General features: G+C 38.0%; 1 protein-coding gene across 1 annotated transcript in view; it reads left to right on the forward strand.

The window, feature by feature from the left end:
* COL4A1 (collagen type IV alpha 1 chain) overlaps positions 1 to 14,942 on the forward strand; it is a 126,718-nt gene that overhangs the window by 79,201 nt on the left and 32,575 nt on the right. Inside the window, exons 13-25 of the mRNA XM_062566784.1 lie at positions 185 to 274; positions 841 to 876; positions 1,024 to 1,083; positions 4,390 to 4,434; positions 4,658 to 4,711; positions 5,225 to 5,266; positions 6,107 to 6,200; positions 6,885 to 6,920; positions 8,542 to 8,706; positions 10,151 to 10,246; positions 10,962 to 11,042; positions 11,783 to 11,853; positions 14,042 to 14,233. Coding sequence (XP_062422768.1) covers positions 185 to 274; positions 841 to 876; positions 1,024 to 1,083; positions 4,390 to 4,434; positions 4,658 to 4,711; positions 5,225 to 5,266; positions 6,107 to 6,200; positions 6,885 to 6,920; positions 8,542 to 8,706; positions 10,151 to 10,246; positions 10,962 to 11,042; positions 11,783 to 11,853; positions 14,042 to 14,233 — 1,062 coding nt within the window. The remainder of the gene's footprint in view (positions 1 to 184; positions 275 to 840; positions 877 to 1,023; positions 1,084 to 4,389; positions 4,435 to 4,657; positions 4,712 to 5,224; positions 5,267 to 6,106; positions 6,201 to 6,884; positions 6,921 to 8,541; positions 8,707 to 10,150; positions 10,247 to 10,961; positions 11,043 to 11,782; positions 11,854 to 14,041; positions 14,234 to 14,942) is intronic.

A 14,942-nucleotide genomic window follows, 5' to 3' on the forward strand; every position in this document is an offset into this window, starting at 1 on the left:
GTCTCCTGTAACTGTGTATGCAAACCTTTCTCTGACTGATTTTTCTGAAAGAATAATTCAAAAAAAAATTCAGCTATATTTTTAAAAGTGAATGGTAATTCTCTTTTTCTGTATTGGTCTTAGTAAGGATTGTTCTCAGTGTCAGTAGTGTTTCTAATGAACTACCTTGGGTTTGGTTTGACAGGGAGAACAAGGAGTAAGGGGCCCCCCCGGACCACCAGGCCCAGCTCCGCATATGAAAGAAAAAGGAAGTGAAATTATAAGGGGAGAAAAGGTAATGATTACTCTTGTTTTACTCTTGCTTCAAGGATAATCAGTAGGAACTAGCTAACTAAAAGAACAGGGAAGATTAATTTACCTACAGCCAATTTTTTAAAAAGTTCTTTGTATTTTATGTTATCAGTTTTGATGGTTTTTCTTGAAGATTCTCTGAAAAATCTGATGATAACAGCATAAATAGGAAGGATGATTGATAAGCATCATCTGGTAAACCTCAAATATTCTAAAAATTGGAATTAAGTAACTTGTACTGGAGTTTTCATTTACAGAATCACATTTACAGAATCTGAGTGCTAATTAATTCCACAGTTATTGAATCAGACACTATGAGCATTGCATATTAGTATAATAAATTAGCTTAATGGATTCCAGTTTTGTGTTTAAAAATTTGTGTTTAGTTTGACTTCTTGCACATCATACTATTAAGCATAGTTTTTTGAAGTTGGGAACAAGGTTAGAAGTGCTATGTCTGCTGTGAAGAAGTAAATGACTTACAGCCTAAATGAATTATGGATAAAATTTGGCTTATTAATCTACACTTTTTTTTTCTACTTTGATTAGGGTGATCCTGGTGAAAAGGGTGAACCGGGTATCCCAGTAAGTATTACGGAGAAGATTTCTTATTTTAGTGAAAATTTTAAAGAATCTAATGGTGGCCCTGAAGATCTTTATAGCTGATAGATAAAATGAGATTTATGCTAGAGTATGTCAGTATTCTTAATGTGATGCTTATTTATTTTCCAGGGATTACCAGGTTCAGGTTTCAAAGGGGAAAAGGGTGAACCTGGAAAGCCTGGTCCACGTGTAAGTAAGCTCAACTTTATCAAGCACATACTTGCAATCATTGTATTGTTTCCATAAATTAATTAAATTTGGTAATCGCTAATGACACAGTAAATGCGGTATACTTCAAACAAATAAGTTTTGCAGTAGTCTTCAGCAGGAGAGGTCCATGAGTCAAGACAGTGAGAATGTGCAGTAACAGAAACATGTACCATGCTTTCAGCTAACTGAAAGTGGCGGACGTTGTGTACCTTGTGCAGTGGACATTGTGTACCTTGACTTCAGCAAGGCTTTTGACACTGTCTCTCATAACATCCTCCTAGACAAGCTCAGGAAGTGTGGGTTAGATGAGTGGATTGAGAACTGGCTGAAAGGCAGAGCTTGGAGGGTCGTCATCAGTAGCATGGAGTCCAGTTGGAGGCCTGTGGCTAGTGGAGTTCCCCAGGGCTCTGGACTGGGCCCCATCCTCTTCAACTTCTTCATCAATGACCTGGATGAGGGGACAGAGTGCCTCCTCAGCAAGTTTGCTGATGATACCAAGCTGGGAGGAGTGGCTGACACACCTGAGGGCTGTGCTGCCACTCAGAGAGACCTGGACAGGCTGGAGAGCTGGGCAGAGAAGAACCTAGGGAGAAATAATGCTAGGCACCGGGACAAGCTGGGGGCTGACCTTCTGGAGAGCAGCTCTGCAGAGAAGGACCTGGGAGTGCTGGTGGATGACAGATTGACCATGAGCCAGCAATGTGCCCTTGTGGCCGAGAAGGCCCATGGTATCCTGGGGTGCATTGGGAAGAGTGTTGCCAGCAGGTGGAGGGAGGTGATCCTGCCCCTCTACTCAGCCCTGTTGAGGCCTCATCTCAAGTACTGTGTCCAGTTCTGGGCTCCCCAGTGCAAGAGAGACATGGAGCTACTGGAGAGAGTCCAGCGTAGGGCTACGAGGATGACCAGAGGGCTGGAGCATCTGCCCTGTGAGGAACGGCTGCGAGAGCTGGACCTGTTTAGCCTGGGGAAGAGAAGACTGAAGGGAGTACCTGAAGGGAGGGTGTCAAGGGGACGGGGCCAAACTCTTTTCGGTTGTCCCATGTGACAGGACAAGAGACAATGGGCAGAAATTGAAGCACAGGAAGTCCCGCCTGACCGTGAGGGGGAATTTCTTCCCTGTGAGAGTGACGGAGCACTGGCACAGGTTGCCCAGAGAGGTTGTGGAGTCTCCTTCTCTGGAGGTATTCAAGGCCTGCCTGGATGCAACCCTGTCTAACGTGCTGTAGGTGACCCTGCTTGAGCAGGGAGGTTGGACTAGATGATCTCCAGAGGTCCCTTCCAACCTTACTGATTCTATGATTCTATGAACTAAAAGACACCTAACACTGCCTGAGGTGCTGAATGTGGAGGCAGGACTCTCCCTGATCCCAGCTGAGGCAAGATCAGGTCATTCCAGTAGAGAAGAAGCAAAGCAGAACAAATCAGTTTATATGAATGAAACTTTGTATGAATGGAAAATGAAATCACTTTGGCTGAAGGAAACATTTCAAGTACTCTTTCATACAATCTGCAAGTAAATCTGTTTGGCCTGAAGGTACCATTTCTTACAAAGAAGAGGAATGGAACAAAAAAATTATGTGACTGACCTAAGTTATCTTGCTAATTTCTAGCCTGAGTACAGATGCTTGAGGCCATAGTGGCTGTTACATTTGCCTACTCTGACCTATATCGTAGGCTTATCCATATCACTTCTATGTGAGTCATGCTGTATCTTTTATAATTGAGTTGGTAGCAAAACCAATTTCTATATGAATTCTTATTTCTCAAATTGTGAGTCAACATAAGCTCTTAGAAAAAGACCCAAGGCAGCTGTAGGTATTGAATGATAATGCAATATGAAAAAGAGAAAATCTCGCTCTTTTTTTATTATACTTACAGTCAAGTATTCTGTCAACCTTTCAGTATAAGTACGTAATGGGTTTATCCCTATTATCATATATATATCTTTTCCTCTTACAGTAAATGAGGGCTTGACAGATGGGAGGTTGGAGGAACATATACCTAGACCTTACTGAGGAAGTCAGGGAATCTTTGAATGGATTGTGCAAAAATATGGCTTTCAGTTTCTATAGGGTTCTCTGACATTTCTAAGAAACTTGTATATAAATATTGCTATTCAAGTATTGGCTATATGCTATTCATAGTGCCTTCTGAAATTAAGAAAAGTCCTGAAAGATAAATATTAAGATCAGATTTCTAGTTTTATGGAATCATTTGGCTAGCATTTAATTAATTCCAGTTAGAGTGTGCATTTGAAATCTAATAACTCTTTTGATTTTACAGCTCATAATTTTAATTAGGAATTAAAAATTAGTAGTAACACTTCTTTATAAGATACCATAGCTGCCCCATCAGCGGTGGTGGGCAGTTCACATTTGTTATATCATTTCTAACCTTCCATTTAACTGTTCTAGATTGACTTGATTTGTCCTAGAATTGCTAGGATTATTTGTAGACTGAATGGTGTGTTACTTTGTATATTAAATGTATTTCTTTTGTTAGTTTTATGGGGAAAACTCACATTTCTTATGATAGGCATACAGCCTGACCACTATGACACAACTAAATGGATTAGGCTACCAGCCTAGGCTCCGCTTCCTTTATAGTCTGTAGTAAGAGAGAGAGAATCCTGAAAATTGGTTTGATCCATCTAGGTCATTTATCACATACCCATTGTTTAATGTAAGGGAATCTAATCCCCTGTGTAGGCTTGCACAGTGGTCTAACAGGGAAACCCTTTGCCTTGGAAGTGGGAGTCTTGGATTCTAGGTTTTCATCTGCCCCCTGATTTGAAATTATAGCTTCCAATTCAGGGAAAGTGTTTTTACCACTAGATTACTCCGTGGTCTGAGGTGGGGCTACTCTTCCAGCCTTTCCACTGAAACTGAGCCATTGAGTGTCTATGAATAAAAGTTTTAGGAGGCTGGAGAGTGTATAAGCAAGAGGTAGAAAGATTGCTATGAAGGGAGGAGGTTCTGGGTCTGGTTCCTGCTTGCTGTGTTGTTGATATATTTTGTTTGAAAAGTTTTTGACTGGGAAATCCTTAAGCTATTCCTGAAGCTGGGACCAAATCCGCAGGATTTTACTTAACACCATGGATTGCAGGAAGTTGAATAACATAAGCACCGGGAAGTCGGTTTGCCTGCTTTGTATGCTATCCTGTTAGCCGTGTTAGCACTCTTTCATTAATGCACGAGAATAGTGATTGTTTAGTTTTAGTGTTTCACCCACTGTATATATGTATGTGGCAGTGTGTAAAGCAGAGTGGAACTTCGTGTTTTACAGGGAAAGCCTGGAAAAGATGGTGAACCAGGACCAAAAGGAGAACCCGTATGTATTTTACTAAATTTTCCGTACTGTGTCTTGCATTTTAAAACCAAAACCTGACTGTCTATTGCAGCTGTTTGAAATTTTCTAATCTTACGAATTGTTTACATAAAATTGTTGTTTTCAGTGAATTAGTGACTGGTTTAAGAACTTAAAACTTCGATGCTGCCAGAGTTAAGGTACAGCTATATTTGTGTTATCTGGTTTTGCTGTCTTCCACATACAGGGTTTGCCTGGCGGGTTTGGGATTCCCGGGCGACCCGGTGAAGCTGGTGTTAAGGTGCGTACTGGACTCTTACTTCCCATCACACAGAATAAATAGTTAAGAACTCATATACTCTGTTCACAGGAATGCATTAAAACAACAAATGTGCACAAAGCAGTATTAAATGAATATTGTGAAGACATCATGCAGAGATTAGGAAATGTCAAAATTAAAGTTACTTAGGCATCTTTAATTCAGATCTCTTTTATGAAGAGATTAGTGCAGGCTTTAATTACATAAGCTCTTTGCTTACCTGGCAAATGTAAAAATATACTTTCCCAAAATCACAGATTCTCTTTACATAGTGTCAAGCAGTACAGTCCCACGAACTGTAACTAATTAGTACTTATTGCAATGTCACAGGTAATTAGTATTTGGAATTTGTATGAATAGTTATGAAAGAGTTCATTTGCTAAGGAAATTCTATTTTGTGGTGAAGAAAATTTCATGTATTATACATAAAACAATTGAATGCCACTGAGTTTTGTGTATGCAACAGATTAAAATATGAAATGTGATTTGATTTAGGGTGAAAAAGGTGATCAAGGTCTTCCAGGGCCTCCAGGAAGAGTAAGTAAAATAAATCTGTGTTTTATCTGAGCTTAAAGGAAAATATGCATGTCATCAAAATCAAAGCATACTCAAACAATCAGAAAAAAAAAGAGATACTATGCATATTGTGATCTCATTGAAATCGGTAATACTATTATCATTTTTTCCCTAATGGAAGCAAAAGTTGGAAACCTTATTTCTTAAGTATATTTGAAACTTGGAAAGGGAGTTCCCAAGGAATATGGATTTCGATGTTTTTGACTATGAAAATGATAGGCAATTGTAAATCAATACAAACTATTTCAAAGAGAATTGCTCTGCAGTTTCGTAGTTCATAATTTATTTTAACACTTCAAGTAAAAAATGAAATTGCTATTGGTCAGGAGGAGATAAATCGTTGATCATGCTTATTTCCCAATATCTGAATTTAGTTTGAAAACTGTTGCATACTCCTTGCATATTTTCTTGTATATGTAGTATCCTGTATGTTAAGTTTAGATTGATGCTAGCATAAACTACCAGAACAGAGTCTTTTAAAATGAAAGGTAATATAAGCCTGATAATAGGTCAGTGCTTAGGCTGTGTTAAGGTTTCTTTATATCATTCTTGATGAGAGAAGTGTTATAAAGCTCTGCAGATAATCATACTGCTGATATGAAGGAATTCTGGTAGAACAGGAAATCCTTTTTTTATTCCTGGTATTTCCTCAGCAGCTACCAGTCTCCTGCAGCAGCAATTACATATAAGTTGTTATTGCAAAGCAAAATGGCCTCTGTGCCATCAGATCGGGATAGGTGAGATGCAAACTTGAGCATAGTTACTTATTCCTGGTGTTCTAGTCTTTGTCCTGTGATTCAGGTTATAGATACTGGAACAGTGGATTCCTTTGGTGAAAAAGGAGACCCTGGAGCTTCAGGTTTGCCAGGACTGAAAGGTCAAAAGGGTGAAAAAGGTACGTATTTTGTCTTGTCCTTTTTGCCTGAGTTACATTTTTATTTTTCTTTTTACAAGAAATTATAATTGCACTATCTTTGTGCCTCTGGGGCTCTATATGACAATCAAAATGTCATTAATTTAATTGATGTCACATTGTTGCAGTTTTGTTATGCACTGTTCAAAAGATGCTACATTTCAATTATAGATTAAAACAGGGAAAGAATAAAATGGATCTTGAAATGTTGATTTTATATCTGTTAGATAATCCAGTGAGATTATTTAGCAAAGAAAGAAATTTTCAGAAGTGTGAGGTAGGATAATAATGCAGTGAATCATGAAAAGAGTCCTTAAAAAGGCAAGTCAATAGCTAAATTTTTAAAAGACTTCTAAGTAATTTGTAAAACTCCTCAGTGAACATGGAAAATCAAGCATTCCTCTTTCCCGTTTTCCCCACCATAGACCTTACCCTGTTGGTGAAAAATCAGTGGAGAAGATGGGACTCAGTACTTGTAGGATCAAGGCCTTTTTACTAAATGTGTTGTTTGCAGATAGCTATGGACTATCTAACTTTGAGCTTTGATTCAGACCATATTTACTCATAATGTTTACTTTAATAATGTGTGCTAAAAGGTTGCTAGCGTTGGCATTGCTTGTTTCATTGCATAGTTGAAAACCTCTTTTTTTAAACTCTCTTTTTAAGGTTTCCCTGGTATACAAGGAGTCCCAGGTCCTCCAGGTATGAATTTGTGGCCACTGATTTTGTTCACTTTTTTCCTTTGCTCTTGGGGGAAGGCACCTGAAATATGTTTTCATCCACTGTTTCCAGTCACTTCCTGACTTGCAGAGTGCCTGGGCAGTGGCTGCTCTGGGGATCTAATCCTCACCCTAGGCCCTTCCTGCTCACCTCTGTGATGTGATCCAACCTTGCTCTCTGTGTAGAGCCCTGCTAAATTTATGCAAACAATAGTCTTTCTGTTTGAAGTGGAAAAGCAGGTAGTGCGCACAGGTTGTCAGAGAGAGTCCAGAAATTTTTAAGATTCCCTGGGCAAGAAAACTTCTAAAATATGAATATGTATGTATTACTTCTGTATGAATATTCATGCATAGATGTGCATAGGAATGCATGCTATCTCCCATATAATTTAGTTTGCTCTTACTTCAGCTGTACATGTGTTTGCATAAATATAATAAAACAAGTCTTATAGGGAGAAACAATGTAGTTTATTAAATCAAGGTAATTCCTGAAGGTGCTCTGATTTTTTTTCAATTACATTACTTGATCCAATAAAGAAATATTTCTTCTCCCTGAAAGTGTTACTTTATTTGTACTCTAATATCTTCACATCCATGCCAACACTACTATTATGTGTATATACACAGGTACATGGGTTTGGAGTAAGCTACAATGTTTGCATTTCAAAAATGAAGCAAATCAGCTGCAGAAACCTGATTCCAGCACATCCACCAGTGATATTAATATTACTTTGTTCTTTGCCTGCATTTTCCATATTGACAGTGAACTAAGTCTGAAATTAGTGTGAACCAGTGTCAGACAGTTGCAGGAAATTTTTCACAGTTTAGGGAGGAGATCCTGTATACCGTGGACTGTGATATTCACTGAAGAATTCTGCATGATGAGACAAGAGCAATGGTGGCTCTTGGTCTGTCATTACCCTACATAAACTGAGATTTCTATGACTTTTCATGTTTTCTTGCAGTGCTGCTGGAGGATCAAAATATTTTAACAATCAAGTCTAATGATTAGCTTTTAACTAAAATAACTCTTTAGAGTGTAACTGCACAAATGGCTCAAAGGAGCTCTCATGCAATTTTTTTCTAGTGATTTAATGGATTCTCCTGTTGGCTATTACTTCTCGTTCCTGCAAACAATTTTGGTTTTAGCATTCCAGAAATCTGCTAACATTGTTGAATACTTATTCACTGAGGTTATTAGAAATACTGTCTATTTCTAAATGTGTTAAAGATGTAGTATTTGTATTATTATGAGACAAGGAAGAGTGTAGTAGTTTCTAAGTGTAATAAATATTTTCAGTTAACTCCTCTGTGGCCACTTTTTCTTACACAGCAAAAGTTGATTAAATTAAATCTCACAGGGCACTTTTGCTGCAAAGCAGGAGTATTTCCATAGGGACCTAGTGCAGGTATGTTATTCTGAGCTGTAGTGAGATTATAACCTGAATTTTGTGTAAATCACCAGTAGTCAAAATACAGTCCCTTTTGATTTTACGGTAGCATTTTTCCTTTGAGCTCTGAAAAGTAATGGAAGCTAATGTGTTGATAATGTTACTACCTTTTTAATTTTAACTTTCTTCATATATGTTTTACTCTGTTCAAAGGTCGACCTATTGCAGACCGGGTAGGAGCACCTGGTGTCCCTGGAGAGAGAGGTGAAAAAGGTGAAAAGGGTTCTCCGGGATTCTCTTTACCTGGACCACCTGGAAGAGATGGTTTCCCAGGTCAGCCTGGGTTGCCAGGCCCGCCAGGTCCTCCAGGCGTAACAGGTAGGTAAAACACTCAGTTGCTTTTCAGTATGAAGTCTCAAAAAATGCTAATGTTTGCATGCACATAAAAAGAGAAAGGAAACAAGATTATAAAAGCTATGATCAGAATTCATGTATGAAAAGATGCATCTAGATCATGGAAGAAATGTATCTGAGCTGTCAATGGATCAAGTAAAAGCTGTTCCATGAGGCAGCCAGCCGCTCCTTTCCAGACTGGGACAAGGGTTCTTTGCTAAATAAGTGCTTTTAAAATGTCTTCAAAAAGTACACTGTGGACTGTTACATTATATCCAGAGAAGTTACCATAATTGGTTTCCTGTGTTCTAGTGTGCCAGCTTAGGGATATTTATACATTCTTAATAAAAACAATAAAAAAATACTAATAATGTTCTTACCATAAAAGATAGTTGTGCAATATCACAATTTACAAGTCTGTGATTCCAATATATGCAATATAGATTGAAAAAAAAAAGAACTAGAGACTGAGGTACTCAGTTTTTTTCATTTACTAGAAGTTTTCAATGTAAAATGAAAATTTCTCTCTTATGAGAGAACGGGATCAACACTTGCTTTACAGTTGTTGTTACATTTGCCAATGAGTCACTACAAAATCCAATACTTAGAACAGCCAGTTAAATAGCTAAATCTTACCTTGCCCCTAATAAGAACAATTCCCATTTTTTCTGTCAGTGCTTAATTCTATTCCTTCTGCAGACACTTCTTTAATAGAAAACATTTTTTGTTTGTATTTAACATTTAACATTTGTTTGTCAAACTTCACATAAAGATTTTGACTACTACTACTAACTTTGACCAAGATTAAGTGTGATTGTATTGAATCAGAACCTGTGTCAAAACATCTAACAGAACAAGCATAATTTTTATTCTCATATAAACTCTGCTAAACATTGTTTTGTTACCTATTCCAGTTCCAACATATGTAGTGTCTTGTTTCCAGGAAGCATTAGCAATGTGGAAAAGCTGGTGCTAACAAGCTACTCTTAACTAGCAAGTTTCTCAAAACATTGACAACAAAGGCGTATGTACAAAAAATTCTACTAAAAGATTTTCTTTAGGACTTCAAAAATATTCTCCATTATCTTCAACATCAAAAATGCATTTTTTCATTCAAAGCGCTTTTCTTGGCTGAAAATTATGATAAAAATAGGATTTTATGTGGAAGTTGTTTATAACTTTATTCTGGCAGAGTCTGTCTTTTCTCTGTAATTTTAGAGGCTTCTGAACTAGCATATATAGGATCAGAACACAAAATCCCAGAAAATTTTTTCAGACCAAAAAAACCCCAGGAAAATAAAATGTTTCCCTGACTCATCACTACTCATGAAGACACATTCAGCTCAGAATTCACACTCACAGAAGCAGTCTTATAATGGAAATTATCTCTTATCAAACAATATTCTTTATTATTACATTTCAATTGCAGATGGAGTTGATCAATGCCAGCCAGGAGAACCTGGTGCCCCAGGTAGACCTGGAGCTCCAGGACAGCACGGATTTCCAGGAGAGATGGGAGAGAAAGGTAATATTATTTATAGTTTATGTGTGATTGTTTCTACTGCTTTATACCCTGGGGCTTAGATTTGTCAAGATGCTGAGGAGGTTGAGTTGGATCCAGAGAAGCAGTGCATAATGTAAGTTACAGAAGCAGCTCACGGATGCTGAAGATGTTCCTTGAGTCTTGGGTAAGTAAAAGAAGTGCGCTGTGTATTGAGTCGTGTGACCCAAACTTTGCTTATATTTCACATCGCTGGAAAGCTATAAAGGATGGCACAGGGCAGAAAGAGAAGCTGGGAAGAAAGAAAGGGTTGAGTATTGCCTTGTTAAGCATAACTAGTGCTGTTCATGGCAACTGAAGATGTGAATTCTGAGATGAAGTTTTCTGAGATTTAAAAGTTCTCCTTTTTCCTCTTTAATCTTTTTATTTCTTCTGTATTTGATATGTATTTGCCACCTTCTTTCTTGATCCTCTTCAGCCTGGTCCCATTTAACCATTCTATTAAATACTATTCTGAGGATAATAACTACTTGATTTTGCTGACATCTCTTTAAATTTTTTAAAGAATTTTGAATAAATTTGCTGATAAATTTTCACCGAGATGCTTACTTAAAAGTGACTCATTTATTTTTAATCTTTCAACATGAAACATATTAAGTAGGCATTTGCCCCTGAAGCTTGGAGTTGTCTCATATGTTTTCATCGGTATTCATTAATGTTTTTTTTTCTTTTTTTTTAGGTGACAAAGGTGATTCCTGTCCCTCATGTGAAGTAGGACCTCCTGGACTCCCTGGACCACAAGGACCACCAGGTCCAGCAGGTAAAAACCCATGGCAAAATTAACTATCAAGGGTAAAACCTAAAATTGCAAATTTAAGTCATAAAATTATTTTCTATCCTATTAATCAAATTGCTTGTGAAACTAATGACAGAAGGCTGGAATATTCTTATTGGCCTGATTCCCACTGAAATCAGTGCGAATTTCTAAGGAAGCAGAAGCAGGTAACAGTGGAGTGTCTTTGAAAACTGTGCACCAAATGTGTTCAGAGAAGATCGTGAGAGTGAAAAAATAATGTGGGAAGTATTTGCCACTGTGTGCCCAGGCACAGCAATAGCCCATATATACATTCCCAGTTCTAACATTAAATTGTATGGTCAAAAGAAATAGTTTGTCTGCTACTATATCAGAAAAGTGCCATGCACAAACAGTGGTATTATACCTAATATTTGTTCTAGTTGTTATGTAGAAAAATGAATATGTTCTAGGAATTTTCAACATTGCAATGTTTAAATAATAGTTCTAAATGGTAATGTGAATTCAGAACATAGTGTCCAGCCCATGAAACGGGTTGAATTGTATATTTTATTCATAAGTCAAATGCATCATCCACTTCTGAGCTCTAATGCATGCAGACAACCTCACTGACTTTAGCACAATTATATTGATATAACTAAGGATGGAATTAGACACTTTGAGAAGGATCATAAAGGCTCCACAGACAATGAGCTATTTGTAAAAGCATATTATAAAAGAAAACTATTTTTTATTTCTCTGATAAGGTTTTCCGGGACAAGGGGGTTTCAAAGGCGAAAGAGGCTTACCTGGACTTAACGGCCTTCCAGGCGTACCTGTAAGTAATAACTTTCTAAATGTTTTGGTTTTTATTTCCTGTTAGGCATGTCATGAAAAAACATTCAGTGTGGTTGTGTAATATTTCTGTTTAAAATAGAAAGCACAGTGATATAATAAAGGTAAGGAGTTGGATATGCCTAGCAAAATAAACTAGGAAGCAATGGGATCTAGCTATTAGAGAAAACAAGAGCTGTCAGAAATGGTTTATATGTGCTTATACGAACTTGGCAGGACACTTGACCTTGCGGCTCAGCAAGCTAGGCAGTGGAGTTCGGCAAGAAATAGGATTTTGCGTGAAACTTGCAGGTCTGAGCTTCTCATGTTACAGTGGGTCTCTCCCATGTCTCTTTCTGCTGCTGTGTGTGGATCTATCAAGAGCAAGAGAGAGAATGCAGTGCCATCTAGTGTAACCTGGACAGTTAAAATCCTATTAGCATGCAGCATATTTTTGCAGTTTGTCTGAATTTTGGGAAACGTGTGCAGCACAGTCAGTCCATAAAACCTAATTTTCAGATAGCTGGCAGGAAAGTTAAGTGGTTTTCAAGAAACAAGGGAAGTTTGTGAAAGTGGGTAGTATCCCAATAGTGTAAATTATGTTGGCACAGCATAACACAGCTCTCAGTTGGTAAGGCTGGGTACCAGAAATAGAGTAGCCACAAATGGCACAAATTACCCTTAGCACCATGCTAGCACTACTGTGGTTGATTTTTGTCAGTTAGCTTAAGTGTCCCTTCATTCACTGTGGTCTACTCTAAAGACTTACAGTAGCGTACACATTCCTGTATTATAACACAGATTTTGACACCTTTCCTGATGTAACTAGATTGAGGGTTTGTCAGAATCTTTCCAGTGTAGTTTGTCCAGAGCGGTTTTCTCCTTGCAGCTGAACGTTTTTGGCAACGTAGCTTCTCGATGACATTCATGTGTGCTAATTTTAATATACATTGGAGTTATCCAAGCTCCCTCTATCAACAGTGGTGATAGGCAGCTTCAGAAGTTAAACTATCCCACCTATATGAATTACTTACTTGAGGAACCTGTTCCTGTCTTTTGAATGTAAATAAAGTATAGATTCATGTATTTTAGGCTAAAGTTAGCTGAGATTAATTCCACTCTCTGTGTTTCCACCCTGATAAACAAGACAGTGTTACTTAGTGACTTCATTTACTATAATATAAATTGGATTCCTGAACAAAATCATGGAGAAAATAAGAGAGACATCCTAACATATTTAAGCTTTTTCATGATTGGGATTTGTTCTCAGCACATATTTTGCCACACCTTTACATTTACCCTTTATTGTCTGGTAAATTCTATTCATATGTTTTTTCAGACAAGGACTGGCTAGAACTCTGAATGCTTTTAAGCTTGTTTTGCTCCACAAAGTTCAGTCAGGTGAAGACCTAGCACACAGTTTAGCTTGGAAAAACAACTTAGACCCCACCCTTGCGAACTCACATTGTTCAAGGTCATGCAGGAGCATCAGAGTCTGATCTAGGACTGCCAAAGCTAGTGGAAAGATCGCCTTTGACTGTATTGATTCAGGCTTAAATGGAGGGTACACATAAGCCTTAAGCAGTGAATGTTGCCCTGGAATTTTGTGCTTTACTGCCCTAGTGAGCAGAGCAGATTCACTTGAAATTAAAGATACTGTTTGTATGAGAGAAGTGCATGTAAGTCCTGGACACTATGTAGGCAAAATTTGGAATTCTGGAAATACAGAATATCCTATTATTATGTAGGGAATTTCTGCCCTGGAGAGCTTACAAAACCTTTTTTGAACATGTGCATGGGGAGACATGTAAGCTCTGAAAAAGATAGACAGTTCTAAGAAACCTAGATTACCCTAATGCTGATACCATAGGTCTAGCTGAAATCCAACAGGCAGTCTATTGAAAATTCAGAGTACTTTTTCTCTGTCGTTGTCTACACTTCCTGGTAGAAATTTATGTGCACCATGTAAATTGATATACCTGTGGTATGATATGATATGATGACAAGATGATCAAGACAGTGAATTTTGCAATAATTGCTTATTCAGTTAAGCAATTGAATAAGCTCTCTCCTGGAAAATATTCTCATATGACCTTCTTTAGTGAAGACTTAATGTTTTATTTGATTTGGGTCTACTCTTTTTAATTTTTGACTGATGGGCCCCGATGACATTTGAATTTATTAAATTTCAGGGGCCACCAGGCACTCCAGGACTTATAGGCAGCCCTGGTGCAAAAGGAGAACCAGGAGATTTTTCTTATGAATCTATCCTGAAAGGTGAAAAGGGAGATCCTGGTTTCCCAGGACAACCAGGTATTCCTGGAAGAGAAGGAACACCAGGAAGAGATGGCCTGCCAGGTCCCCAGGGTCCAAAAGGAGCATCGGTATGTGTGTTTCTTTATTTTTATATGCTGTTCTATACATACTATCACATATTCTCATGTCCCACATATGCTTTATATTTATTGACCTCATTCATTGAATCAGGTTTTGTCCTTACCTGGAGTGTACTTAACCTCTTTAGAAGAGTACTCTGGTTTCCCTGGAACCAGTGAGGAGTAGAGTTTTTCTGAGTTAGACTTTGTCCCAGTATACATGCCATGCAGATAAGTGATCTGACTCAGATATATTCAGACTGTATGGCTTGTTACTTCAAGGACTGCAGAGCAGGGCTATTTCCCCTACAAATGGTGAGCATGGATGTTATTTTTTTTTCCTTTCTCCCTCACTTCTGTCTTGATAGTGAGAACTAGTGTAGCTGATTTAATTCCTATTAAAGGATGAAGGAATGCAGTTAGCCAAGAAGAGATGATTATAGTAAGATGCTGCTCTCTTCTTGCATACTTCTTCTTTTTTGAAAGTAACGGTTCAAATTCTTGCCCTGCTAGGGAGTTCAGCTGACATGGAAGTGGAGCTCAGATTTGTTCCCAGATTCACCACTGGGAATATAGCCTAAATGATCCAGTTACTTACATTGCACAATTGCACATGGAAACAATAGAGTTTCCATGTGCACAACAGATATAGTTTCCGTGTGCACTTCCACTTGGGACCCAGTCCTGTTTCCACTGAATACAGTGATAAAGAGTTCAC

The sequence above is a fragment of the Rhea pennata genome, chromosome 1 (assembly GCF_028389875.1).
Source record: "Rhea pennata isolate bPtePen1 chromosome 1, bPtePen1.pri, whole genome shotgun sequence".
Taxonomy (NCBI): domain Eukaryota; kingdom Metazoa; phylum Chordata; class Aves; order Rheiformes; family Rheidae; genus Rhea; species Rhea pennata.